At 63.2% G+C, this 27,803-nt stretch overlaps 1 protein-coding gene across 1 annotated transcript in view; it reads left to right on the top strand.

The window, feature by feature from the left end:
- Positions 1-27,803, top strand: part of ADAM19 (ADAM metallopeptidase domain 19) — a 66,009-nt gene that overhangs the window by 23,536 nt on the left and 14,670 nt on the right. Inside the window, exons 4-10 of the mRNA XM_055127820.1 lie at positions 8,381-8,459; positions 12,497-12,573; positions 16,219-16,435; positions 17,109-17,174; positions 20,676-20,747; positions 24,757-24,923; positions 27,338-27,422. Of these exons, the coding sequence (XP_054983795.1) occupies positions 8,381-8,459; positions 12,497-12,573; positions 16,219-16,435; positions 17,109-17,174; positions 20,676-20,747; positions 24,757-24,923; positions 27,338-27,422 (763 nt within the window). The remainder of the gene's footprint in view (positions 1-8,380; positions 8,460-12,496; positions 12,574-16,218; positions 16,436-17,108; positions 17,175-20,675; positions 20,748-24,756; positions 24,924-27,337; positions 27,423-27,803) is intronic.

The following is a 27,803-nucleotide window of genomic DNA, read 5'->3' as shown; positions in this document are numbered from 1 at the left end:
AGCGTCAGGGAAACGTTCCCCTCCCTCCACAGACCGTCTCTCCCAGGCCACACACTTTCCCAGTGTCACAGCACCATCGAAGAGAGCACCTTTGGGGGGAGCGTTCCAAAGATTGCCAAGTCAGTTTCTCGGACCATGTCCAACACCCGTGGCCTGTGTGCTCATGTATGCCGTGATTCATACCACGGGCAGGGGAGCAGGTCAGGGCTGGAGCGATACCCGAGTTTGATTCCCAGCATCCCATAGGGTCCCCCGAGCACCTCCAGGAGTGGTTCCTAAGTGCAGAGCCACGAGTCAGCCCTGAGCATCGCCGGGTGTGACCCAAAAAGAAAAAAAAAAAAAGGAAGCAGGTCATGAGCCCTCAGACCCACTTCACCCGGAACTAACAGTCCCTGGGAAGCCGGGGCTGGTGTCTTCACCCCCTGCTGGTGGCCTCAAGCCCCCTTTTATTTGCTTGTTTGTTTGCTTTTTGGGCCAGACCCAGCGATGCTCAGGGCTGGCTCCTGGCTCTGCACTCAGGAATCACTCCTGGAGCATTCCCTGTGGGATGCTGGGAATCGATCCCGGGTGGCCTTGTGTAAGGCAAACGCCCTCCCCGCTGGACTGTCGCTCTAACCTCCCCCCCACACACACCCCTTTTCTTCCCTCCTCTCCAAGTGCTGGCTGGTCTCCTGGCCTCGGCAGTGCCTCCCAGGGCCCGGCTCTAGCTGGGGGCCACTAACTCCAAAGGGTTGGTGTGTTTGGGGGCCCGCACCTGACGGTTCCCTGCATTCACTCAGGGATCACTCCCGGTGGTCCTGGGGGGACCCTCTGGGGTGCCGGGGATCGAGCCCAGGTCAGCCTCGAGCAAGGCAGGCTCCCTCCCTGCTCTACCGTCCCTCCCGCCCCTCCCAAGGCATTGAAAGCAACCACACAGGACACGTGGAGCCGGACAGAGGGGAGGGAGTGGCCTTTGTCATAGAGGTGGGCACCTTCGTGGGCAGAGCCTGTTTCCACCCCCTCCCCCGGCCTCAGCCTCGCCTGCCTCTTTCTTCCCCAGCATCTCTGTTGAGCTGGGACCCCCGCGTGGTGCCCCCTCTCCCTCGCCCGTGCACTCCTGCCGGCCTCCCGTGGACTCGCCGTGGCCCGCAGCCCAGCCTGTCACATTCCGGGCCCCCCAGAGAGGCGTGGGCACTTCGGCTGAACGAGGTTCCCCAAATTCCTGTGTTAAGATCCTGATCCCCTCCCCTCCCCCCGCGCCTCCCCCCCCCATTCTCAGAGTGACCTTGTGTGGAAATGGAATCACCGCGGATGGTATTTGTTAAGGGGCCCGGCGTGGAGGGGCTGGGCAGGGCACGCCGTGTGGCTGATGAGCAGGGAGAATGATGCTGCTGTGAGTCAAGGGCCCCCTCAGCCCTCTAACACACACACACACACACACACACACACATGCACATGCACATGCACGCATGTGCTCACAAGTGTATGTGCTCACATGTGTATACATGCTTGTATACACACACAAGCACGCATGCACACACACGTGCACACAAGCGTGTACGCGGTGCATGCACGAGCACACATGCATGCACACATACACACATACGCATATGCATATAACACATGCGAACACACATGCACACAGGTACGCACACACAGACACCTGCACACACGTGCACCCACATGTATGCACACACGCACACATGTAAACACAGATACACGTGCACGTGTGTACACATGTGCACATACATGCGCGCACACACGCGCGCACACACACATGTGCGCATGTACACAGGCCGGGAGAGGGGGCTGAGAGATGGTCCAAGTCAACCCATAGGCCTGGGGTCTCGGGTCCGAGTCCCCGTCTTTCTCCCCAGCCCTGAGCCAGCCCCCTGCCCCGCTGCTCTCTGCCCTCTGTGTTGTTGCGGGTTCTGGGTGTTTGTGGAACTGTGGCTTTGGCGCGCCGAGGTGTTCCCGAGCTCCCTCCGTGCTGAGCGCCGGGCATCACGGCCCCGGTCCTTCTCCCCGACCCCACTGCTGCCGTGCAGGAACCGGGGGCGCTGTCCCGAGTGGGGCACCCCCAGAGCCTGCGTGTCCCAGTCCGTGTTGGTGGGTCTCCGGCTGTTCAGCCCGGGCGAGGTCAGGGGGGGGCAGCCAGCTGCAAGCGGTGCCCCCCCCCACTCAACAGTTTGCGGGATGGAGAGATGGGCCGGGCGGGTGGCCAGGGTGGGCCACAGACACTCGGGGCACACCCTGCCCGCTCACGGGGCGGGGGACAGCGTGGGTGCCCTGTGCCCTGTCCGAGGAGGAGGGGTGAGTGGAAGGAGGAGAAAAGAGCCCAGCTTAGACATAAATAGCATGTAATAACACGTAAATATTTGGTCTGGTGTGAGCGGGCTGAAGCTGAAAGGCTTATGGACGGCTCAGGAATCAGGGTCCGCCCCGGCAACTGAGGCGCTTCAGCTGGGGGCAGGGCAGGGGTCAGACCCTTCTGCACAGCAGGGCTCGGCGGGGTGGGGGGGGTGCGGCAGGGGCTTAGTAGGACGTCCCGTGTTCCAGTCCCTCCTTCTGGCATCTCTCTCTCTTTCTCTTTCTCTCTGTATCAGTCTCTCTCCCTCTCTCTCCCCGTCATTTTCTTCCTCCTTCTCTCCACTTTACTCTCCTCTCCTCTCCTCTCCTCTCCTCTCCTCTCCTCTCCTCTCCTCTCCTCTCCTCTCCTCTCCTCTCCTCTCCTTCTTTCTCCCCTCCTCTCCCCTCTCCTCTCCTCTCCTCTCCTCTCCTCTCCTCTCCTCTCCTCTCCTCTCCTCTCCTCTCCTCTCCTCTCCTCTCCTCTCCTCTGCTCCCCTCCCCTCCCCTCTCCTTCTTCCTCCTCTATCCTCTCCTCCACTCTCCTCCCCTCTGTTCCCCTCTCCTCTCCTCTCCCTCCCCTCTCCTCTCCTGTCCTCTCCTCTCCTTTCCTCTCCTCTCCTCTCTCCCCTCCTCTCCTCTTCTCCCCTCCCCTCTCCTGCCCTCCCCTCCCCTCCCCTCCCCTCTCCTGCCCTCCTCTCCCCTCCCCTCCCCTCCTTTCCTCTCCTCCTCTGCTCTCCTCTCTCTCCATTCTCCTCTCCTCTCTCCCTCCTCTCTCCTATCTTTCTCTCTCCCTTTCTCTCCATCCCCCCTCCGCCGCCCCCCCCACCCACCTCCCCTCGAGATGCCGCCCGCCCTTCTCTCCCCTCCCCAGCTGAGGGTACATCAGGCAGGGCCACGGGCTCAGAGGTGGACCCGCTGCGGGGAGTCTGGCCGGCGGCTTCTCCCCAGCTTTGGTCTCCCGAGAAGCAGGACCTGGTGCTCGAGACACAGATGGATGACAGACAGACAGACAGACAGACAGACACTGTGTGGAAGCTGAGGTGGCTGCCCCACCCTCCACACCTCTTTCTCCTCCCTGGCCTTACCCAGTGCTGAGACTCATCCCCTGTCCTCCCTAAAGTGGGGGTGGGGTGCTCCTGCCCCTCCCTCCTCTGTGCTCAATCGGGGGAGCGTGACCGTCGGGGGAAGCGTGTGCCATGGAGCAGCGTGACGCCGAGTTGTTCGCACGGGGCCCCCACACTGCAGCTTTCCGGCCCGCCGGCCACTCTCCTGCGTGTGCGATGGCAGGATGGGCCTGTGGCCGATGTCCCGGCACCAGCTGGGCCCGGGTCAGCGTGGGGGCCAGCAGCAAGCTCTGCCCAGACTCAGCGGGGGGCAGTTTGGGGCCGGAGAAGCCCCGATTTGCTTTCCAGATGGTGCGTGGGAGCACTGGGCTCATGGCTGAGAATTTTTGGTTTTTGCAGGGGCGGGGGGCATGCCTGACTGTGCTCAGGGCTGACTCCCGGCTCTGTGCTCAGGGCTGACTCCTGGTTCTGTGCTCAGGGCTGACTCCTGCCTCTGTGTTCAGGGCTGACTCCTGGTTCTGTGCTCAGGGCTCATTCCTGCCTCTGTGCTCAGGGCTGACTCCCGGCTCTGTGCTCAGGGCTGACTCCTGGTTCTGTGCTCAGGGCTCATTCCTGCCTCTGTGCTCAGGGCTGACTCCTGCCTCTGTGCTCAGGGCTGACTTCTGCCTCTGTGCTCAGGGCTCACTCCTGCCTCTGTGCTCCGGACTGACTCCCGGCTCTGTGCTCAGGGCTGACTCCTGCCTCTGTGTTCAGGGCTGACTTCCGGTTCTGTGCTCAGGGCTGACTCCCAGCTCTGTGCTCAGGGCTGATTCCTGGCTCTGTGCTCAGGGCTGATTCCTGCCTCTGTGTTCAGGGCTGACTCCTGGTTCTGTGCTCAGGGCTCATTCCTGCCTCTGTGCTCAGGGCTGACTCTCGGCTCTGTGCTCAGGGCTGACTCCTGCCTCTGTGCTCAGGGCTGACTCCCGGCTCTGTGTTCAGGGCTTATTTCTGGCTCTGTACTCAGGGTTCACTCCTTGCTCTATGCTCAGGGCTCATTCCTGGTGGTGCTGTTCGAGGGGAACCCTCTGGGGTGTTGTGGATCGAACCCAGGTCAACCCCCTGCAAGGCAAGCGCCCTCCTTGCTTTCGTGCCTGAGCAGCATTCTTCACCTCACACCTCACGCCTTTGCTTCCTTCCTTTCCTTCAGCCAGCCAGGGGTGGGGTGAGGTCCAGCTGTCCTGCAGGCCTCCTGTGGGGAGAGTGCAGGATCTCCTCCCCCCGAGGGAGGTTGGAGGGGAGAGGAGGGTCACACCGAGAGAGGAAGGAGCGAAGAGGCAGTGTCCCCCAGGAGAGAGCCATGGGGGGTCTCCCAGAAGCGCTGGCTTTTCTCTCGAGGTCTCCAGGGAGCTGGCGGGGACTCTTTTTGTTTCCCCCTTTTTTTTTGTTTGTGTTTTGGGCCACACCAGGCGATGCTCAGGGGTTCCTCCTGGCTCCGCACTCAGAATTCACTCACTCCTGGCAGTGCTCGGGGGACCTTTGGGATGCTGGGGATCGAACCCGGGTCAGCTGTGTGCAGACCTCAGGCTGTGGGCTTGTTCCTTAGTCAGAGCTGCTCCTCCGGGCACCGGTCTGCTAAGATCTGTGCACACTTCGCTCCCCCTGGCCCCCAGCCCCCGTCGTGACCCTTGGGGGCCCAGCAGGGGCTGGCCGGCTGGCTCCCCGTTCCTGCTGGGCCTTCCTCCCTGTCCCCCTGCTGAGCACTGGATCCCGGAGCTGCCGGAGCCCTCACCCGGCCTCTCCCCAGCTGTGCCTCCCAGGGGCTGGAACAATGGGATCGTTGAGGGGTGCAGTCGGGCCAGGCCGTCCCCAGCAGCCCGAGGAGGAACAGGGGCTTCCTGGCTTCTGCCCGCAGGGCTCATTTCCAGCCCCCTCCCCCGGCTCCCATGGGTGCCACCCCCCCCCCGCCCTCCCGCCTACTTTTCCTCCCCCACCAAAAGGCCTGCAGAGAGCTGGCAAGCTCCACACTCGCTCCTCTTGCATCAGTCTCCCCGGAGAAAGTTCCAGATGGGCCAAGGGGCCATAATGGCTGCATTATATCAGGCCCCGTCCCCCTTCCCAAGCCCCCCTTCTGGGGACAGGAAGGGCCGGCGGTGCAAAGGGAGTCCTTCGGAGGGCGGCCGGGCTCCGGGCCGGGAAGACGTCAGGCCCTCGCCCTGGACGGCCTCGGTCTCTGGCTTCCTGACGCCCCGCGGGACCCGGAGAGGCAAGTGGAGGACACGCAGCTGTCACCGGGTCGGGGCTGAGCGAGAAGCCCCTGCTCCCCGCACACACATCCTGGGGTGCACGCGAGGCGGCCTTCGTGATACACTCATGTGCACATGCAGCCTCCACAACACGCGTGCACACACGGCCCTGCAGCCTCAGCATGACACACACAGGCCAGTCTCCCCCATGACACTCATGGACACACACGCAGTGTCACCCGTGACACACTCGTGCACACATGCACACACGCAGCAGTCTCCCCGTAACACACTCATGCACACACATACAGTGTTACTCTCAACACACTCGTGTACACATACGCACACAGTCTCACCCAGCACACACTCATGCACACACATGCAGCAGTCCCGCCACAACACATTTGTGCACACACATGCACACGCAGTCTCACCCTTGGCACATTTGTGGACACACGCACACCCATGACACACTCATGCACACACAAAAGCACATGCAGTCTCACCCGCGACACATCTGTGCACACACAGTCTTACCCTCAACACACTCATGCACATATACGCACACAGTCTCACCCAGCACACTTATACACGTACATGCAACAGTCCCTGACCACAACACATCTGTGCACACACATGCACACGCAGTCTCACCCTTGACACATTTGTGCACACACCCATGACACACTTGTACACACACAAAAGCACATGCAGTCTCACCCTCGACACATTGGTGCACGCACATGCACACACAGTCTTACCCTCAACACACTCGTGCACATACACGCACACAGGGGCTAGAGTGATAGCACAGCGGGGAGGGCATTTGCCTTGCACGTGGCTGACCCAGGTTCGATTCCCAGCATCCCATAGGGTCCCCTGAGCACCGCCAGGAGTAACTCCTGAGTGCAGAGCCAGGAGTAACCCCTGTGCATCGCCGGGTGTGACCCCCCCAAAAAAAGCAAAAAAAAAAGCATACACGCACACACACTCATGCACGTACATGCATCAGTCCCCGAACACAACACATTTGTGCACACATATGCACACTCACTCTCGCCCTTGACACACTTGTGCACATACTAACATGCAGTCTCACCCATAACACACTCATGTACACACACACATGCAGTCTCACCCTCGACACACTTGTGCACACACATGCACACGCAGTCTCACCCTCGACACATCTGTGCACACACATGTACATGCACGCACACAGGGTGGTGGGCCAAAAGCAGGCCTGGGGTCCAGCGCATTCTCAGGAAACTTCCTCCCAGCCAGAGAAAGCCCGCGGGCGCCACCGCCCGGCTGGCCCCTGTGCCACCGTGATGCCCTGGCCCCAGAGAGAGGGACCAGGGGTCTCGGGGACAGGAGCACACGGGTCCCTGCCCTTGAGAGCGACCCTTTCTTGCTCGTCCCTCCTTCCTTGGCCTCTCTCTGCCCCCACGTACCAGCCCGCCTCTGCCCCGTCCCTCGTGTGGCTCCGGGGCAGCCAGGCTCCTGGTGTCCCGGCGTGCTGGTGTCCGGCCTCCGTCCCTCGGGCACCAGAGGTGCAGCGCGCCCCAGCTGGGCAGAGTCTCAGCTGGCCTGAGCCACCTCCTCCCGCTGCCTCTTCCCCCTGGTCCTCGAAAACCGGAAGGGACCTACCGTCGCGTGGGCTGTTTTGCCCCAGATATGGACAAGGGTGGGCTGGCGGGCTGGGGTGACAGACGTGGTGGGGGGGTTTCCTCAAACTGCCCGCTCGGCTCTGCCAGGCGTGGGGGCGGGCAGGCAGAGGGGGAGGGCACTTCTTCTTCTTCTTTTTTTTTTTTTTTTGCTTTTTTGGATGCACAGGGGTTACTCCTGGCTCTGCACTCGGGGATTACTCCTGGCAGTGCTCAGGGGCCCATCTGGGATGCTGGGAATCGAACCCAGGTCGGCCACATGCCAGGCAAACGCCCTCCCCGTTGTGCTATCGCTCCAGCTCCAGGGAGGCTACTTCTTGCCCGTGTGCTGATCCAGCAACCGCCGCCCGCCCCCCTCCCCGCCCCCCGCGCCTGCCGTCGGGGAGGAGATGAGAACAAGATGTGTCCAGGGCGGGGCCCACGCGGCCTTTCCCTGTGGGCGCTGGTCCAGCGGGCAGTGCGGGGCACCCCACCCAAGGCGCCTTGGCCGAGGTGGGGCCAGCCTGGGGCACGGCGGGAGCACCGGACAGCAGAGTGTGGGGGTCTCACGGGAAAGTGCAGACCGCTCCTCTCTGCTTCTAGAAGGACAAACAAACCCTCCTGCCCTCCCCCACCCCCGGGAGTGGGGAGCTGTTTCCAGAGCCCTGTGGTGCTCGGGGCTCACACGTACGTGCCCGCAACCCCGTCGTTCATCTGTGCCGTGGAGTCACGTCCCCGACCATCATACCTCCTTCCAGTGACATTGCACCTGTCCCCAAGGCTGCCCTCTGGGGGATGCGTGTGTGTGTGTGTGTGTGTGTGCGCGCGCGCGCGCGCGCGCGCGCGCATGCATGGATATTTGTGTCCCGGAGTCTTGGCTAGCGATGCCCCCTGCCTCATCTGGTGTCCTCTGACTGCCGGGTCTGCACCCACGATAGCGTGTCCCCCACCCCCGAACCCCACTTTCAGCACCAGCTCCTCCCCCGACCCCCGTTCTCCTTCCCTTTCTCAACTCCCCCTGGGTCTCTCATTTCTTGTGCCCAGAGGGGGTGTTTGGAGCAAGTCCTCCAGGTGTGGGGCGCCCCCACCCCCAAGACAAACTCCCGCCCCTTCTCTGCAGGTACCTCTTCCCCGAAGCCTACAGGGAGACACGCTACGCAGCCCCCGACCGCCCGACCCACCGCAAGCTGAGACCGGAGGTATGTGGGGTCCCACCATCCCATCCCTTGGGCCGCCCCCCCCAGGAAGGGCGGGAGAAGCATCAACGTGGGTTGACTTTTCCCAGAGAGCCCCTTGGTGGTGGGCTAAGGAGAGGGTCCCCCTCTGCTCAAGGCAGTGACACCCCACGAACACCAGCACGGGCCGGGGACAGATCGTCTTTCAGTAATTCAGTAAACCGGTGAGACTGAGGACTGTTGGTGTGAAAGAAGCAAGGACCCCCCCCCTCCCCCGGCAGCCCTGCCAAGCCGACTTCCCATGTGGCAGTTCGGGGGCCCCTTTCCCAGGAGACGACGGGTCAGGGCCTGTGGCCGTCCCATGAGGTGGTCTGGGGGGGCGGGCGGGCATGGCTCCTCCTTGCGGCTGCCCTCACAGCTGACATGCTCTGTGTCCGCACGGGCTGATGTTTGCACGAAACTTCTCTCGGGAGATAAGTCCTCGTCTGCAGGACCCGCTTCTGACGCCGGGGCGGGTCAGGGTCCCGGTCGGAACATGCAGGTTGAAATCGAAGCCACTTTGGGCTTTTTGTTGTAGTTGATTTTTGGAGGTCACACCTGGCGATGCTCGGGGCTGACTCCTGGCTCTGCACTCAGGAATCACTCCTGGTGGCGCTCAGGGGGACCCTACGGAATGCCGGGGATCAAACCCAGGCTGGCTGCATGCAGGGCCAATGCCCTCCCCGCTGTGCTATCACTCTGGTCCAGGTTTCTTTTTCTTGAATTGTGTGTGTGAGATGGGCTGGAGCGATAGCACAGCAGTTGGGCGTTCGCCTTTCACGAGGCCGACCCGAGTTCGATTCCTCCGCTCCTCTCAGAGAGCCCGGCAAGCTACTGAGAGTATCGCGCCCGCACGGCAGAGCCTGGCAAGCTCCCTGTGGTGTATTTGATATGCCAAAGACAGTCACAACAGTAACAACAAGTCTCACAATGAGAGACGTTACTGGTGCCCGCTGGAACCAATCGATGAGCAACGGGATGACAGTGTGTGAGGCACCAGCCCGGCCGAGTAAAGGAGTGTTCTGTGTGGGTGACTGGCAGAACCCCGACTTCTCCTTGCTTCATACCCACCCCATGGGGGTGATTCTTCCCCCCTCCCCAAAACCCCCTTGGAACCAGCCTCCCTGGAGCCGTCCCAGGCACCCCCTGCTTAAACCACCTCCTCATCTCTGCACGGGGGCAGGCATGTCCCCAGGGCCACCCCTGACCTGGCACAGAGGCATCTCCAGGGCGTCCACCACCCCCCCACTCCTTCCCTCGGTGCTCAAGAATGGGGCTCAGTCCGCCAGTGTGCCATGACCTCATGCGTCCAGCTGTGGCACCGCCCCCTCCTCCTCGCCCCGGGGTCCCCCTTGGCCTGCGAGGCCAGGAAGGAGTGTGATGACCTCAGGAGGAGGGCCTGACTCCAGCTTTGTGCTCCAGCGGTCAGCAGAGATGGCCGAGGGCCTGCGGGCCCCTCTGAGCCCTCTCGACCCCCAGCCTCCCCACCCCCCACCCCTCCCCCTCCGCCCCACACACAGGCTTGCTCCTCTGGCAGCCGAAAGGGGCCTTGGGGAGCGGAGTTCTGGGAACCTCAGGCTTCGGGGAGCGGCCCTCAATCGAGGGCGGGTCACCGGGGGTGGATCGAGGCGGGGTCCAAGAGTGACGAGATCTGGGTGTGAAGCCAGGGCCGCGGTCTCTTGGCTGGCTCGCGCCCCATGACCCGACACCACCCCCAGCTCACGCCCGGCCAGGCAGGCAGCGAAGGAGCCAGCGGGTCGGCTCAGGGATCCCGAGGAGGCTGGGATCAGATCGGGGTGCCCACGGGGTGTCTGGCTCAGCTGGGAGGAGGAGGAGGAGAGGCAGGACCCCAACTGTCAGTCTCCTGCCGCCTAGGACCTGGGCCACTGGGCTGGGGGGCCAGGGGGAGTCCGCAATGGCCCAGCCCTGTCCCTCTCTCACGCCCCTCTGCAGCCGGGGACAGCCACCGGTGTCCTGGCCCTCTCCGAGGCTCCTGGGCTGGGAGCTGGGAGCAGATGACCCATTGCCAGTCCCCAAGGCCGGATAAGGGACTCGGGGTTCCTGCAGAGGGGCTGGGACTGGGGAGACCTAAGCGTCTCAGACACACACACACTCACACACACACACACACACACTCACACACACTCACACACACACCCACACTCACCCACACTCACACTCACCCACACTCACACACTCGCACACACTCACACACACTCACCCACTCACACACACACTCATACACACTCAAACACTCACACACTCTCACACTCACACACACTCACACACACTCACACATACACACACTCACACACTCACACACACTCACACGCACACACACTCACACATTCACACACACTCACATACACACTTACACACCCACACTCACTCACACACCCATTCACACACACCCACACTCACACACACACACACCCATTCACACACCCACACTCACACCCACACACACACACTCACACACCCATTCACACATACGCACACACACACGCACACACTCACACACAGCACAGAGCCATTCTTCAGAGCCCCTGTGACGGGCAAGATGGCGCCAGTTCAAGGCCAAGAGGTTTGATGAGCTCCTCAAGTGCGTGTGGGTGGGGACGCCCCGGAGGTCCAGGGGGGCCAGTGACCTCGAGAAAGAAAGGGTCCATTGGAGTGCCGCTGGCCTCTGGCCTGCCAAGAGCACAGACAGCGGGGCCGTGCAGCCAAGACTCGGACCCTTGCATTTCTGGTTTTGTTTTTTTTTTTTGCTTTTGCTTTTTGGGTCACACCCGGTGATACACAGGGGTCACTCTTGGCTCATGTCCTCAGGGGTGACCCCTGGCGGTGCTCAGGGGACCCTATGGGATGCTGGGATTAGAACCTGGGTCAGTCACGTGCAAGGCAAGTGCCCTCCCTGGCCCCTTGCGTTTGGCTACCTGGGCCTTCCTGGTTGCGGGTTTGGCGGTGTGGGCGGCCCCAACCCTCACGCCTTGGGAGCTGGTGGTCCCGGGAGCCGCCCTCAGGCCCGGCCCGGCCACGGCATTGCGTTACCGGGCAGTGTCCGCACCCAGAGAGGGGCGGGATGCAGCGGCACCGGGAGACGCAGCGGCTGGTGCGGGCACGGGGGGGGGGGGGGGGGGGGGCGTGGCCAGTGCTGCCCGGTGTGGCGGCAGTGGTGAGGGGTGAGGGGTTGAGGGTGGCCACGAGCTGTGGGGGGTTGGGGTCTGGTTCCGGAGGCCGCCGTGGCTGAGAAGTGTGGCGTGACTGTCCCGGCAGCCCCACCGTGCTGGGTGTCCCTCATTTTATCTCTGACCTCTGCCCCCATCCCCCCCTGGGATGTGTCTGTCTGTCCCTTCCAGCGGGCCCCCAGCACGGTCACAGCTGCAGAGACCGTGTTCCAAATAACACCACACTCTCATTCCCGGGGTGCACATGAAGTGTCTGTGTGTGTGTATGTGCGCATGTGCATGTGTGTATATGCACGCACATGTGTATATGTGTGTGCATGTACGCACGTGTGTGTATATGTGAGTGTGTGTGGTGTGTACGCATGCATGTGCATATGTGTGTATACTCACACATGGGCGTATGTGTGTGCATGCACGTGTGTATGTGTGTGCATGTGTGTATGCACACACATGTGTCTGTATGCACGCATGTGCGTATGTGTGCACATGCCTTTGTGTGCACATGCATGTGTATGCGTGCATGTGTGTATATGTGCGCACAAGCACATGTGTGTACACATGCATGTGCATATATGTGTATGTGTGTTTGTGTGTGCCCATGTGTGTAGGTGCATGTGTATGTGTACGTGGAGGGGGGAGAGGTCACAGAGGTGACTGGGATGCAGGCAGGCTCCGGAGCCTACAAACCACGCATGAGGCCAGCCCCGGCCTCCGGTTGTCACTCTGGGCCTCTCTGGCCAGCGGGAGCACAGAGCGGCGGGTGGCATGGGACCCTCATGGGCCGGCGTCGCAGCCCTTCACCTCCCCGAACAGACGCCCACTCTCTCCCCGCAGGAGCACTGCTTCTATCACGGCACGGTGAGGAACGTGGCTATGTCCAGCGTCGCACTCAGCACCTGCCAGGGGATAAGGTAGGAGGCCCGGCGGGCAGGCGGGGGTGGAGGTGTGGGGATGAGACCTGGTAGTGTGCGAGACACACACACACACACACACACACACACACATCTGCCCCAGGACGCGTCAGCTCTGCCCCTGCTGGGCCTGGGTCTGCCCTTCCTGGGCCAGTGGCTGGCCACTCCCGCTGAGCGAGGGAGTGCAGCTCTGGGAGAGGGATTGTTTGGATCCGCCCACTGCAGGCCAGGGCCGGGGGCACGCCAGGGAAGCCCCTGGACGGCGGCAGGACGCAGCAGAGGGCGAGAGGAAGTGTGGGGAGGCGCAGGGGAGCGGATGTGGGGCCGCTGGCCTCGCCTGATGCCCTGATCCCGGGAGCTGGGAAACGCCAGCTTGCAGGTGGCCGCTGAGATGCGGCCCCTCCTGCCGGCCCCCGGGGAGCCCCGAGGGGCAGCTGGGCCGGTGTTTTGGGGGACTGTGAGGCCCACCCGGCTCTCCGAGGGTCGTTCCTCTCTGCCCGCTTCCTCCCGGGATGGGCTGATGGCGCCTTCCCCGGTCCCGTCTGTCCTTCAGCAGATCCGAAGGGAACGCCGTGGGGAGTTGGCGCTCCAGCTGCATGCCCCCCCGCCCTCCCTCCCCCTCTTCGGCGGGCTCCGGACCGGATCCCGCACATCTGTTTCTCAGCGGGGCCTGTCTCCTCGGCGGGGCGTGGTGTCATCTGGGTCACACCGGCTCGGGCAGGAAATGAGCTCCCAGCCACGTCACAGGGCCCCAGGACCCCCCCGCCCTGGTCCAGTGGCCTTGCTCCGAAGCCAACTGGCCCCGCTGGCCGTGTGGCCAGGCCGGGCCACTGGCCCCAGGAGTGCGAGGGAGCGGGCAGGTGCAGCCCAAGCAAAGCGGTGGGAACTTGCCCCCCCCCCGTCCCTCATTCCCTTCCGCTGTCATCATCCCCGGTCCCCACAGCTGAGCTGAGAGACTGAGCCCTGTTTGCCAGCCTGGAACAACCCCACCTTTCCTCCCCGCCCCCCCACCCCCGCACACACACACATCCCCCCCTTCTAGCCATCCTGCACCGTCAGAAATTCAGGTGTGAGGCTGGAGCGATAGCACAGCAGGGAGGGCGTTTGCCTTGCACACGGCCAACCTGAGTTCAATTCCCAGCATCCCATAGGCTCCCCTGAGCACTGCCAGGAGTAACCCCTGTGCATCGCCGGGTGTGACCCAAAAGGAAAAGGAAAAAAAAAAAAGACATTTGGGTGTAAGCCCAGCAGGCCTGGGGGTCCCTTCCCACCCTCAAAAAGAGCAGCTGCAGGGGCTGGAGCAATAGCACAGCAGGGAGGGCGTTTGCCTTGCACGTGGCTGACCCGGGTTCGATTCCCAGCATCCCATATGGTCCCCTGAGCACCGCCAGGGGTAATTCCTGAGTGCATGAGCCAGGAGTGACCCCTGTGCATCGCCAGGTGTGACCCAACAAGCGGGGAAAAAAAAAGAGCAACTCCAGAGGTGGGGCAGCTCCCGGCCCCCCAGGCCCCCCACCCCACCCCCCCATCCCCCAGACTCACACTTCTGAGGTTGCAGATGGAACCTCTCTGCAGAAACTGCTCCCGCCTTCCCCGAACACGCCTGGCACGCGTGTATCCAAGCGCGGGCGGGTCCAGGGTCCGGAGGATTCGGCCGGCTTTCCCGGCGGAGCTCCGGGTCCTCTCTCCTTACCCAGACTGTTCTTCTCCCTGCAGCAGCCAACGCTGGCGTCCCAGGCGAGGGTGAATTCAAGTAGGCCAGAGGAGGGGGGCCGGAGCACTAGTCCAACGGGGAGGGCGTTTGCCTAGCTCGAGCGTTGGCCGACCCGGGTTCAATCCCCGGCATCTCATACGGGCAGGGGCACCGTCAGGAGTAATTCCTGAGTGCAGAGCCAGGAGTCACCCCTGAGCATCGCTGGCCCTAAAGCAAATAAATAAATAAATAGAAAATAAAATAAAAACAAATAGGCCAGGAGGCCGGAAGGATAGTACAGTGGGGAGGGCGTTTGCCTTACACGTGGTCGACCTAGGTTTGATCCCCGGCACCCCCTAGGGTCCCCCGAGCACTGCCAGGAGTAGTTCCTGAGTGCAGCGCCAGGAGTCACCTCTGAGCATCTCTGGGTGTGGCCCCCCAAAGCAAAAAATAAATAGAAAACAAAATCCAAGCAGATAGGCCGGAGGAGGCGGCCCCTTCTCAGCCTGGATTTCCAGGGTTCCCTTCCCTCTCTCTCGGGGTCAACACCTTCCCCCCACCCCCCCAGTTCTGTGTTTGCATTTTAGAAACAGTCACCTTGGGGATGAAGAGATAGTCTGGCGGGGTGCCTGGCACGCAGCAGACCCGGGTTCGAGCCCCGGCATCTCTTAGGGTCCCCCAAACCTACCAGGAAGGATTCCTGAGCACAGGGCCAGGAGTCAGCCCTGAGCACAACCAGGTGTGGCCCCCAGACAAAGCCAAATAAAGAAAAACAAAGCAAAATGAAGGAAGGAAAAAAGAAATGGCCCCTGCAGTGAGGGCCAGAGAAAGGTGACGGGGCCATCTGTCCTCTTGGGACCTCTGGTGCTCAGAGTGGTGGCCGTGCCACGCGCTGGCCCTAGGGGCCTGGGGGTGTATGCGCCCCCACCCCCCGCCTCATTCCAGCCCACCCTGGACCCTGGACTCACCCACTTGCCGAATGTCCACGTGGCCACTCTAGCTCTGTCCTCTCGCCCTGCCCGTGGCCAGTCGCTCTCGAAGGCTCTCAGCCATCGAGGGTGGACAGTGGCCGGGCCTGCCGCCGCCCCGCCTTCCCGCCGCCCTGGGCAGGGCCAGCCCTGGCACTGGAGTGAGTGTGATGGACAGAGAGGAAGGCCCACGGAGAGGGAGCCCCCATTGGGATGTGGGGCGATGGCACCAGGAGTGAGTGACCGTCGAGTCTCCAGGGGCCGTGACTCTCCCAGCCGCCCACGCCCCCCACCCCCACTCCCACCCCCACCCTGAGGCGGGCTTCCTGCCAGCCTGGCCTCCGGGGACCCTGAGCAGGGCCAGCTGGACCCCTGGTGGCTGGTCCCCAGGCTCAGGCAACAGAACTGGGCCTCCTGCCTTTTGTGTGAGCCTCCAGAACATTCTCAGAGGTGACGGTAGAAGGCCCCCTTGGTGGCCCCTGCAGCGTCGACAGAGAAGGACGGGAGACACGGGGTCCGGAGAGTCTTTGCTCTCTCTCTTTTTTCTTTTTGGGTCACACCTGATGATGCACAGGGGTTACTCCTGGCTCTGCACTCAGGAATTACTCCTGGCGGTGCTCAGGGGACCCTATGGGATGCTGGGAATCGAACCCGGGTAGGCTGCATGTAAGGCAAACGCCCTCCCCGCTGTGCTATCGCTCGTGCCCCAGGGGTTTTTGCTCTAGAATCCCGCCAGGGTTCGGTGCCCTTTTCTATAGGAGGGGCGGGGGGGGGGGGTGGTGAAGGGAGGGGGGCCCAGGATGGGGGAGCCGGCAGGGGGATGCACCCACCAGATTTCCTCCCCATGCCAGAGAGCTAGGAGGGCCCGACCCAGCACCCGCACCCCTGGGCATCCCAGGACAATGCGTCGTCACGCCCCGCCCCCCACCTCCCCGCCCCTCGCCCCCCACCCCTGCTGAGCGGCCCTTCCTGCTTCTCCCGCAGGGGCCTGATCACCCTGAGCGGGAACCTCAGCTACGTCCTGGAGCCCATCTCGGGGCTGGGGGCGCAGCACCGGCTCTACAGACTGGAACACCTCCCGCTGCCCGTCGGCGCCTGCGGGCTCCCGGGCCTCCCGCCCCTGCCGCCCGGCGCCCTGCACCATCCCTACGAACAGCCCGGCACCAACCGCACCCGGCAACGCCCACCTCGACCTCGCAGGGTGAGTCATGTGTGGCCACGGCAGCCCACCGCCGCCTCCGCACCCTGGTGTGAGCACGAGGACGCTGGCGGAGACGGGGCCACGGCCTTAGCCCTGGATGCGGACTTTGCTCATTCTCAGAGGTGACGGTGGAGGGTCCCCTTGGCGGCCCCTGCAGCGTCGACAGAGAAGGACGAGGGACACGGGGTCCGGACCCCGGACACGGGAGTCTTTGCTCTTTTTTTTTTTCTTTTTCTTTTTTGGTTCACACCCAGCGATGCTCAGGGGTTACTCCTGGCTCTGCACTCAGGAGTTACTGAGTGCACCACTGGGTGGGAGGGCACCCCCTTTCCCGCCCCCTCCCCCCGCTTCGAAGGGACAGTCCCTCCTTCTCCCCCCACCCCCCCATTCTCGGGTCAAATGCTGGATCTGGAGGAGACACGTGTAGTGCCACGTGCTTCCGCCCCTGGAGCAGGCCTGTCCCCCAGCACCGGGGGGGGGGCAGATGGGGACCCCCCACTGCTCTGGGCTTCAGCTTACCCCCTCCCCACCCCCCTCAGTCCTGCTGGAGAATGGAGGACCAGCCACCATCCCCTAGGAAGGGGCGGATGGTGGGGGGGCTGGCCTCCTTCCTCCCCTCCAGGGCCCCCCACCGCACCTACCCCATTCCTCACTCGCCTCATCTCGCCCGCAGCTGAGAAGGGACGAGCTACAGACCACGAAGTTCGTCGAGCTGTACCTGGTGGCCGACTACGCAGAGGTAGGGTGCGCTGGGCTCTCCGCGGGTTCCCCCTCGCTCAGGGGTGGTGGGGAGGGGGCCTTGTGGCTGTCCAGCTGCCAAGGGGACAGGCCACAGCTTTCTCCTCTCCACCTGTCCCATGCCCTGGCCTTACGCTCTCTCCGATGCGTCAGAGTTGAGGGAGGGGGAAAACATTAATTTTTTTGGGGGGGAGGGGGCACATCCAGAAGCACTGGGCGGGGGAAGGGTTGTCACTCCTGGCAGTGCTCGGGGGACCCTCTGGGGTGCCAGGGATCGAACCCATGTCCACCATGTGCAAGGCCAGCGCCCTCCCCGCTGTATGTGTCTGTCCCTCCGGCCCCTCATCCCCTTGAACCCTTGCCTTGTGGCTTGCGGGGGACCTGTCTGTGGTCATGTGGATCCCAAACCGAGGGTATAAAGCTGGGGGGGGGCTCCAGGAGGGATCACCCCTCAGGGGGCCAGATCCGGGGTCACCCCCAGACCTAGAGAGTCCCGGAAGCTGTGGGACCCGGATCCAATGCTGACACCACCCTGAGAGTGATGGACACCATAGGCAGGTCTGCGAACTTGGCCTTGAAGCCCCCCCCACCACCTCCAGCCACGTGGGGTCCTGGACAACCCCCCCCTACACACACACACACACACACACACACACACACACACACACACACGCTCATCTCTCTGGGGCACACGTGAGGCTGTGAACGACCCAGACCCGCCCGCCCCAGACACCCAGAAGGCTCAGGGGCTGCAGCTCAACTGCGCCTTTGTTACGGGGGGTTGGGGGGCTGGGCTGGACCAGGCTGGTGGGTGGGTGTCCCGGGGTACAGGGGGTGGGGGGTCTGAAGGGAGCGCCCTGGGGTCTGGCATCTGCAGATTTTCACTCCAGGCCCCTGGGCCTGCCCTGGCCTTAAACCAGCAGGTCCCAGCCCAGCCCCGGGCCCAACCAGCCCCCCACAGGGCCTCAGCCTGAGCAGCTCGGCCGCATCCTCGCGGGGCGAGGGGGAGAGGGCGGCCCCTGTGCCCTCCCCCACCCCGACCCCAAGAGAGCACTGAGCCGCAGCAGCGGGAGGAGAGTGGCCCTTGAGCCCTCCTCGAGGTGCCCGGGGGTGGAAGTGAAGGGCCGGCCGGGCGGGAGGGACGCAGAGTTCCTGGTTGCAGAAGAGGTTTGTTTGTTCCCGAGGGCTCGGCCGGCCACGCCCCCACCCTCGGGTTCCCTTCCCGGTACTGCAGGGGGGAAGCGGGGCGGGCAGCGTGCCCCCAGGCCTCTCTCTGCCACACGGCCTGGTGTGTCCCTACCTGCCTCAACTCCCCACCCACCCCTGCCTGGGCGCGGTGCTGCCCACCCGAGTCCTCGGGGCGGGGAGGGGGGCAGCGGGGCTCTCCCGGCGCTGCCTCTGCCTGGCACTGCGCTCACCTGAGCCCCAGGAGGACACGTGTCGCCCCGGAGTGCCACCCGGGCCGCATTCCTGGGACGAGGGAGCCCGCTCGCTCCCCGCATTCCTCGCTGGGCCCCGAGGGGTGATTCAAGCACCGGGGTGGGAGGTGCAGGTCCCAAGGGGTACAGGCACTGGGGGTACCGACACGGGGGAGGGGGGTTACAGGGACGGGGGATTCCAGACACGGGGTTCCAGACACTGGGGGGTTCCAGGCATGTGGAGGGGAGGGCGGTTGCAGACACTGAACTGCGTCTCGAACCCGGGCAGTCGGCCAGAGGCCGGGGATGACTCTTGGGGTGCAGAGGAAATGCGGGCCCCGGCTCCCAGCCCAGCCCCTGCAACAGGGCAGCCTGACAGATGGTGGGTCCTTCCCGGAGGGCGCCGGGTGGCTGATTTACAGCCTGGCCCCGGCAGGGCTGCGGCGGGAGCGTCGGAGTCACGAGCCCCTCCGGCCCTGTGCCTGGGGTGGTCTCTGCTGTCCAGCTGGAATCTTGCAGGGGGGAGACAGCGCTACGTGCTCGGCGGCTCGCTCGCACAGGGCCTCCCAGGGCCCAGACAGCCAGGGTGGGGGTGGGGGTGGGGGTGCAGGGGCCGGGGAGCTGCTCGGCCCCCTCCGAGCCTGGTGGTCCAGAAGCCTGGGGTGGGGGGAGGGGAGTCCTTCCCCGGCGTGGCCGGCTTCTGTGCGGGAGGTTCCCTTGCTCACGGCCCTGCCCCGCCCTGCACACACGGGCTCGGGACAGCACGGGATCGGGACAGCACGGCTGTGGCCCCCGATTGAGGCGCCTCTCACCCATGTTCTGGACGAGAGGGGGTACTTGCACCCCAACATGCAGGTGGGGTCTCAGGGAAGACTCAGCAGCGGGAAGAACAGTGTGGCCTGGCCCCAGGTGGGGGAGGGGCGGCCACCAAGGGTTGCGACGCTTCTGTGCCTGGACACCCTCTTAGAGGACATGTCCAAGAGTGATGGACGCTCGGGAGGCACGTCCCAGAGGGATGGACACTGGGGGGACACATCAGAGAGTGATGGACACTCGGGGGACACATCCGACAGTGATGAACACTCGGGGGACAGGTCTGAGAGTGGTGGACACTCGAGGGACAGGTCTGAGAGTGGTGGACACTTAGGGAACACATCTGAGAGTGACAGACATTCAGGGGGCATGTCTGAGAGTGGTGGACACTCAGGGGACATGTGCGAGAGTGATGGACACCCAGGGGATACATCCAAGAGTGACAGACACTCGGGAGACTTAGGGGTCTTGGTGGACACTTGGGGGACATGTCCAAGAGTGGTGGACACTTGGGGAATACGTCTGAGAGTGACAGACACTCAGGGGACATGTCTGAGAGTGACAGACACTCGGGAAACACATCCGAGAGTGCTGGACACTCGGGGGACACGTCCAAGAGTGATGGACACTCAGGGGACACGTCCAAGAATGATGGACACTCGGGGGGTCACGTTCAAGAATGATGGACACCCGGGAGGTCACGTCCAAGAATGATGGACACCCTGGGGGTCACATCCAAGAGCAGCGCTAGCTTCTGCTGCTTCCTTCATCCCCCGACTCTGACATCCACCACCGGGCGAGACCCCGTGCTTCCAGCAGCTGTGCCGGGAGGCGCCCATCCACAGGGCGTGGGGAGGCCTCCTGGGAGGCTGTGACGTCGGCTGGCGTTGGGCGGCCTTCCCCAGGCGTGCTGCATCCCACCTCGTCACCCCGCGGGGGTTAGCAGAGGCCGCCCTGGGACTCGGAGGACGGGTGGGTGGGAGGCGGCGGACAGCTCTGCCCGGTTGCAGGTGGCCCTGCCCAGTGCCGAGCTGGTAGCATTGGGGGAGGGGGAGACCAGGAAGGAAGGACCCCTGGCTCCGAACCTGCCTGCCCCCCTCACCCTGGCCAACCCTGCGCCAGCCAAGGGCGGGGGTGGGAGGCGCGTGGTGGAGGGGACTGTGTGCCAGTGACCGTGCCTCGGCGCCTGGCAAGAGAAGAGAACCAGGGCAGTGGGCGGGGCCGACACAGCTCCTGGGGCCTCACCTGCCTGTCCCCCCACCCCCCTGCAGTTTCAGAAGAACCGGCGAGACCTAGAGGCCACGAAGCGCAAGCTCATGGAGATCGCCAATTACGTGGATAAGGTGAGACAGGTGTACGAGGGCGGGGGGTGGGAGTGAGGGGCAGGGAGGGAGGGGGCTGGGGCGGGCGGGGCACCGAGCCCCCTCCAGGCTGCTTGCCACCACCACGGCCTCTCTCCGAGCTGATCCTGTGGCTTGGTTTGGTTTATTTATTTTTGGTGTTGTTGTTTCAGTCGAATCCCTGTGAGATAGTTACGACCTTTTCACGTGTTTCAGTCATACAGTGATGGAACACCCGTCCCTCCGCCAGTGCACATTCCCCGCCACCCATGTCCCTAGTATCCCCCCCCTTTCCAACCCTCCCCCTGCCTCCATGGTACACAATCTTCCCCATACTCTCTCTCTACTTTGGGGCATTATGGTTTACAATGGGGCTGGAGCGATAGCACAGCGGTTGGGCGTTCGCCTTTCAGGCGGCCGACCCGAGTTCGATTCCTCTGCCCCTCTCGGAGAGCCCGGCAAGCTACCGAGAGTATCGCGCCCTCGCGGCAGAGCCTGGCAAGCTCCCTGTGACGTATTGGATATGCCAAAAACAGTAACAAGAAGTCTCACAATGGAGACGTTACTGGTGCCCGCTCGAACAAATCGATGAGCAGTGGGATGACAGTGACAGTGACAGTGATGGTTTGCAATACAGATACGGAGAGGCCATCACGTGTGGTCCTTTATCTACTCTCAGCACACGTCTCCCCTCCCGAGCATCCCTCCAACCTTCATTGACTCAGTGACCCCTTCTCTGTCCCAGCTGCCTTCTCCCCCGGCTCATTGTGGTTATTTTCGGTTTGGGTTTTGTTGGGGATGTCACACCCGGCCATGCTCAGCACTCATACTCCTCTCTCTGTGCTCAGGGATCACTCCTGGCAGGGCTTGGCAGGAGGGAACACCAGGGATCAGTCCCCGGTCAGCCGTGTGCAAGGCTAGTGCCCTGCCCGCTGTCCAGTTCACTTGCGTTCACAGCGGCCGGCCTGAGCCAGCGGCTTCCCTCCTCTCGGGTTTTCCTGGTGGGATTCCCGGCGTGTGGGCTGTGTCCAGCCCCAGGAGCGCAGAGTCCCGTCCCGCTGTGACGCCTGGCCCTGTCTCACGGAGGCGGGAAGTGAGGCCTGCCTGGAACGGGACCGGCCTCTCAAGTGGACGGTTGCTCGGGGCCCCTCAGTGAAAGGCCTGGCCTGTGTCAGTGCTGCACAGGGAGGCCACACGGGGCGGGGGGGGGGGGGTCAGAGAAAACCCCCCAAGTGTTTGCCCTTCCCCGGAGCTTCCCCGGGGCCTCCCAAGTTCTCGAGGGAAGAGGATCAGCGAGTAAAAAGGCAGAACAGACATGCGGCCTCTTCTGTTCTGTTTCTCCTCTTTTTTCCTTCTTGGCCGGCCTTGGCGCATTGGGAGGATGACAGATAATTTTTAGGGGAAGGGGGTGTCACAGAACCCCCACAGCCGAGCTCTGGGCCTGCAGGAGCCCGAGGGGCGGGGGGCAGGGGAGAGCTGCCCTGGTGGGGAAAACTCACCTTTCATCTTTTTGGGGGAATAAAGAGGAGAGAGAGAACTCAGACTTTTATTTATTTATTTATTTATTCTTTTTTTTTTTTTTTTTTTTGCCTTTTGGGTCACACCCGGCGATGCACAGGGGTTACTCCTGGCTCATGCACTCAGGAATGACTCCGGGCAGTGCTTGGGGGACCCTATGGGATGCTGGGATTCGAACCCGGGTTGGCCGCGTGCAAGGCAAACGCCCTCCCCACTGTGCTATCGCTCCAGCCCCGAGAACTCAGACTTTTAGAGGCGCGCCAGCAAAGTGCTCCCTGTCCCCCTCTGCCCCCAACCCCCCCACCCCCACCCCCACCCCGTGGCCATCTATCCTCCTGGGTTGGTTCCAGCCAGGCCGCCAAAGAACAGACAGCAGAAGGGGAGGAGAGGCAGACACTGGCATTTCCGGAAGTGACAAGGTCCGGGGGCCACGTCCCCGATGGGTGCCACTCACTCACTCAGCGGCCAGGGCTGCCGCCCCTCGGCACCTGGGAAAACAAGGAAAATCAGTTTCCCGGGGTGGGGCGGGGGCCAGGAGGCCCCCAGCTGCACACCCACGTGGGCCCCATTGTTCTGCAGCCCCCACAGGTGGGAAGCTTGGCCCTGTCCCTGCATTGTGACCGCCTGCAGCTGCTGGGGGTGGGGAGGGGGGTGAGAAAGCCCCAGGACGAGAGGCCTCAGTGGCCCCATCATCCCCCCCCTGGCAGCTCCGCTGGCCGGTTGGGCCCCCCCTGTACCCCCCCAAAGCTGCTCAGCCCTTCCCCGGGCTCGGCAGAGCTAACGGCTGCTGGTATCGGCTGCAGCAGCTGAGACCAGGCACACGGCCCCAGAGCGCTGAATCAGCGAGTCCGGCCTGAGTCCGGGTTTTTTTTTTATTTTATTATTTTTTTTTTTCCTTCCGCCTGGATCTGCCAAGTTCCAGTCCCCTGAGAAGCGCGTCTGGCGGGGGCCCGTTCAAGTTAAGAGCCAGACTCTGTGTTTTCTTAAACGATTGGCCGGACGAGAAATGGGAGAAGAAAAATTTCCGCCGAATCTGGTGCCTGCCACGCAACCCCCCACCCCCCAACAGTGTCCAGAAGGAGAGGGGAGAGGAAGGGGGGGCCCTTAGACCATCTGGGTGTGGAAGGCCTCCAGCACAGAGGGGTCCGACCACCTGGCCTCAATCCAGGCTCTCACCGGCCCTCCCTCGGAGACGCCCCCACCCCACCCCCCAGACATGCCCAGGAAGCTCCCCGCCCCGTCCCTCTGTCGGCGGCCGCCCACCACTCACCGGCCAGCGGGAGTGTGGACTCGCGTCTCCCACGCTCGAGACGCGGGTGGACAGGGGGCTTTTTTCTTGCCCCTTTAGCAGCCTTGCCAATCCCGGTGCCCCCCGCCTGTTGACGGTGCTTACTTAGCCCACGAGGACGTTTTTTTTTCTCCCACGTTCGGGCTTCTAAAGTGGGGAGAGCAGAAAATGACGTCATGACTGCTCGCGTTGGGGGAGTTTTAGAAGTCTGGGCTCACGGGCAGATCGGCAGGACGCCCGGCTCGGACAGAAGCCTGAGGGTCCCAGGGACACAACTACAGGGGGTGAGACTGGAGCATCTCTGGGTCGGGAAGGGTGCTGGGTCTGCTGGGTCCCGCCCACTTAACTTCCAGCAGAACCGGGACGAGGCTGGGGTGAGGGGTGTGGGCAGATCCCCAAGTTGCCCCAGAGCCAAGGCACCAGCCACCACCACCCCAAGGAGGTAAATAACAGCGTCCCACATCCAGACATCTCCCAAACCTGCCAACCTGAGAGGAGCCAGATTCAAATCAGACACGTGATTCCTTTTTTTTTTTTTTTTTTTTTGCTTTTTTTGGAGGGTCACACCCGGCGATGCACAGAGGTCACTCCTGGCTCTGCACTCAGGAATTACCCCTTAGGGGACCCTATGGGATGCTGGGAATCGAACCGGGGTCGGCCGCGTGCAAGGCAAACGCCCTACCCGCTGTGCTATCACATGATTCCATTTTTAAGAAAAGGATCAGGGGTCGGAGCAATAGTTTAATGGGTAGGGCTTCTGCCTTGCATCCGGCCGACCGGGGTTCGATTCCCAGCACAGATGACACAGGTGGGGTCATCACAGACGTACTACGAGCCTCAAGCCCGGGGCGGGCAGCGCCCACACGTGCGTGCGTGCGTCTGTGCATCGTGCGTGCGCCCGTGCATCGTGCGTGCGCCCGTGCATCGTGCGTGCGCCCGTGCATCGTGCGTGCGTGCGCCCGTGCATCGTGCGTGCGCCCGTGCATCGCGCGTGCGTCCATGCATCATGCATCCGTGCGTCCATGCATCGTGCGTGCGTCCGTGCATCGTGCGTGCGCCCGTGCATCGAGCATGCGGCCGTGCGTCATGCGTCCATGCATCATGCGTCTGTCCGTGCATCGTGCGTGCGTCCATGCATCATGCGTCCGTGCGTGCGTGCGGGGCTTGTGGCATCTGGGTGACCCGTGCCGCCACGTGTCTTTCCAGTTTTACCGATCCCTCAACATCCGCATCGCCCTGGTGGGCCTGGAGGTGTGGACCCACGGCGACCAGTGCGAGGTGTCCCACAACCCCTACTCCACCCTGTGGTCCTTCCTCAGCTGGCGCCGCAAGCTGCTGACCCGGAAGAGCCATGACAACGCGCAGCTGATCACGTGAGGAGCCTTCCCGTGGCCCCCCTTGGGCGGGGGGGGGGGGGGGGGGTGGGGGGAGGTCGGGGCCGCGGGCCTGCGTGTCCCGGACACCGCCCTCAAACACTAGTAGCTTCACAGTCGAGGGACCCCCGAGATGCCTCCCCACCACCGCGGCCAGCACCAGCATCGCCACTAACTTCCCCAGGAGCAGGGGCTGATCTCTGTGTCTCCCTTAGCTCCCTGGCTCCTAGGTGCTGGGGGGTGTCAGCCGCGGGGAGGGAGTTGTGCGGGGAGCAGGTGGGTGCCAGTGGGAGGGCACATGAGCCCCAAGAGGAAGGAGCCGCCAGGTGGGGCCGGCTGGTTCTCATCACTGGCGCGTCACTAAGCTGCCCACAGGCCTTCTTAGGCACCCCTCCCCCATTTTTTTTTTTTTTTTGGCTTTTTTGGGTCACACCCAGTGATGCACTCCTGGCTCATGCACTCAGGAATGAACTCCTTGCGGTGCTCAGGGGACCCCATGGGATGCTGGGAATCGAACCCGTGTCGGTCGCGTGCAAGGCAAACGCCCTCCCCACTGTGCTATCGCTCCAGCCCCCCTCCCCCATTTTTTAAATTTATTTTTTAAAACTTCAATGAATCACCGTGAGATGCAGTTACAGACTTACAAACTGGCACGATTACGTTTCAGTCATGCAGTGTTCAAGTACCCATCCCTCCACCAGTGCCCATTCTCCACCACCAATGTTCCCAGTATCCCTCCCGCCACCCCCCTCCCCTTCCCCCCTGCCTCTGTGGCGGGCACCTTCCCTCTTACTCTCCCTCTCCTTCTGGGTACTATGGTTTGCAGTACAGGTACTAAGTGGCCATCATGTTTGGTCCACAGTCTACTTTCAGCCCGCATCTCCCATCCCGAGCGAGCCCTCCAACCATCATTTACTTAACAGTCCCTTCTCTATCCCAGCTGTCAGGCACCCCCTTTAGGAGAGGGTCTTCGCCTCTCCAAATCTGTCTCCCACAGGCCTTTGCTCCGGAGACGGGCCTGCGCTTACAAAACGAGACTTTGCTTATTTGTTTGTTTGGTTGGTTTGGTTGGTTTTGGACCACACCTGGCAAGGCTCAGGGGTCAACCCCCGCCCCCAGCTCTGCACTCAGAGATCACTCCTGGCGGGGCTCAGGGGTCCTCTGAGGTGCCAGGGATAGATCCCAGGTTGGCTGCGTGTAAGGCCAGCGCCCTCCCCACTGTGCCGTTGCCCCACCAGGGTACGACGGAGCTCAAGGGAAGCAAGTGTCTTTTTTTGGGGGGGAGGGTCACACCCAGCGATGCTCAGGGATTACTCCTGGCTCTGCACTCAGGAATTACCCCTGGCGGTGCTCGGGAGACCATATGGGATGCTGGGAATCGAACCCAGGTCGGCCGCATGCAAGGCAAACGCCCTCCCCGCTGTGCTATCACTCCAGCCCCGGAAGCAAGTGTCTTGCCTGGCTCCGTCCCCGTGGGCCTTCCTCTGCGCCCGGCCAGGCCCACCGCCACCACGGCGTGGACAGTTGTTTGTCCCCGGGGAGCGTGCCTGCCCCTCTGTGGACACCGGCCCGGAAAATGCAGCCCGCTACGTTCCAGCCACTCCACACCTGGCAGCGGGCGGCCATGGTCCTTCACCAAGGACCTGAGGGCTGGCTGCGGGAGGGGTTCCTCTGGGCCTAACCTCGGGGAAAGACCCCCCCCCCCCCAGGGGCTGCTGACCCGACCAGGGTCCCAGTAGCTCTAGCCCGGGGACCTGAGCACCAGGCCCTCAGGGAGAGTTCTGACCTTACACGCCGGCCAACCTGGGGCTCATCCCTGGCATCCCATAGGGCCCCCTGAGTGCACAGCCGGGAATAACTCCTGAGTCTTGCCGGGGGTGTGCTTCAACACCTCCCCCCCCAAAAAAAAAACAGCTGTGCAAGCTCAGAAGCTGCCCTCTGTGCCCCCAACTGCCCGGCTGCACAGACGGGCGAAAGAGTCACATCTGTTTCCTGGGGCCCCCAGGGATGTAGGAACAAAATAACATCAGCCTCGTCCCTGCTCCCACCCCCCACCCCCCACCCCACCCCCCAGCTCCCCAGTGCCCGCTCCGGCCGCAAGTTTGGGAAGTGGCTTGGGACCCAGCAGCAGCTGGCGGAAGCGGGTGTGAATCACTCAGGGGTCGGGACCCGTGCCAGCCTGCCTGCGTCCTGCCTGCCCATTTCCTGCGGGCCAAATCACTGTCCCCCGGGGTCTGTGGGGTGAGAGAGAGAGAAAGAGGGAGAGAGAGGGAGAGGGAGAGCCCTTTCCAGGAGCAGTGGGCAGTGGGGGGGGGGTCCTGCGTGAGAGTGCCAGGGTGGGGGGGACACTGTGGCGAGGGGGGGTGCCACCCGCCTCTGGGCACATTGGTCACCTCCACCTTTCCTGTCCCCAGGGGCGTGCCCTTCCAAGGCACCACCATCGGCCTGGCCCCGCTCATGGCCATGTGCTCCACGTACCAGTCGGGGGGTGTCAGCATGGTGAGTCTCGGCCCCGCGGGTGGGGACGGACGGGGGCGTCACACGTCCCCGAAGACTTAGCCGTCAGCCTTGGGGCGGGGGGGGGGGGGGGCCTGGCGTGCCCAGTGAAGCCCTTCAGAGCCCAGGGCAGCTTTTTGTCTTGTCTCGTCTTGTTTTTGCAACTCTGCAGGGATCACGTGGGCGTGCCCGCCCACCCCTGCTGCTCCAGGCCGGGGCCAAGGGTCCCAGGCGGGGTGGGTGGGCGTTGTCTGTACCCTGGGGCATCGGCGCCGAGGGGGTGGGTGGGTGGAGGTCACAGGCTCCCTGCAGGTGCTCCCCGGTCGTATCCCCAGCCGCCGTCCGGGAGGCCGCAGCCCCCCCTTGACCCGACCTCTGCCCCGG

The sequence above is a fragment of the Sorex araneus genome, chromosome 2, assembly GCF_027595985.1.
Source record: "Sorex araneus isolate mSorAra2 chromosome 2, mSorAra2.pri, whole genome shotgun sequence".
In the NCBI taxonomy this organism is placed as follows: Eukaryota; Metazoa; Chordata; class Mammalia; order Eulipotyphla; family Soricidae; genus Sorex; species Sorex araneus.
Note: the sequence above shows the minus strand (reverse complement) of the source record. Positions and strands in the feature narration are given on the sequence as shown.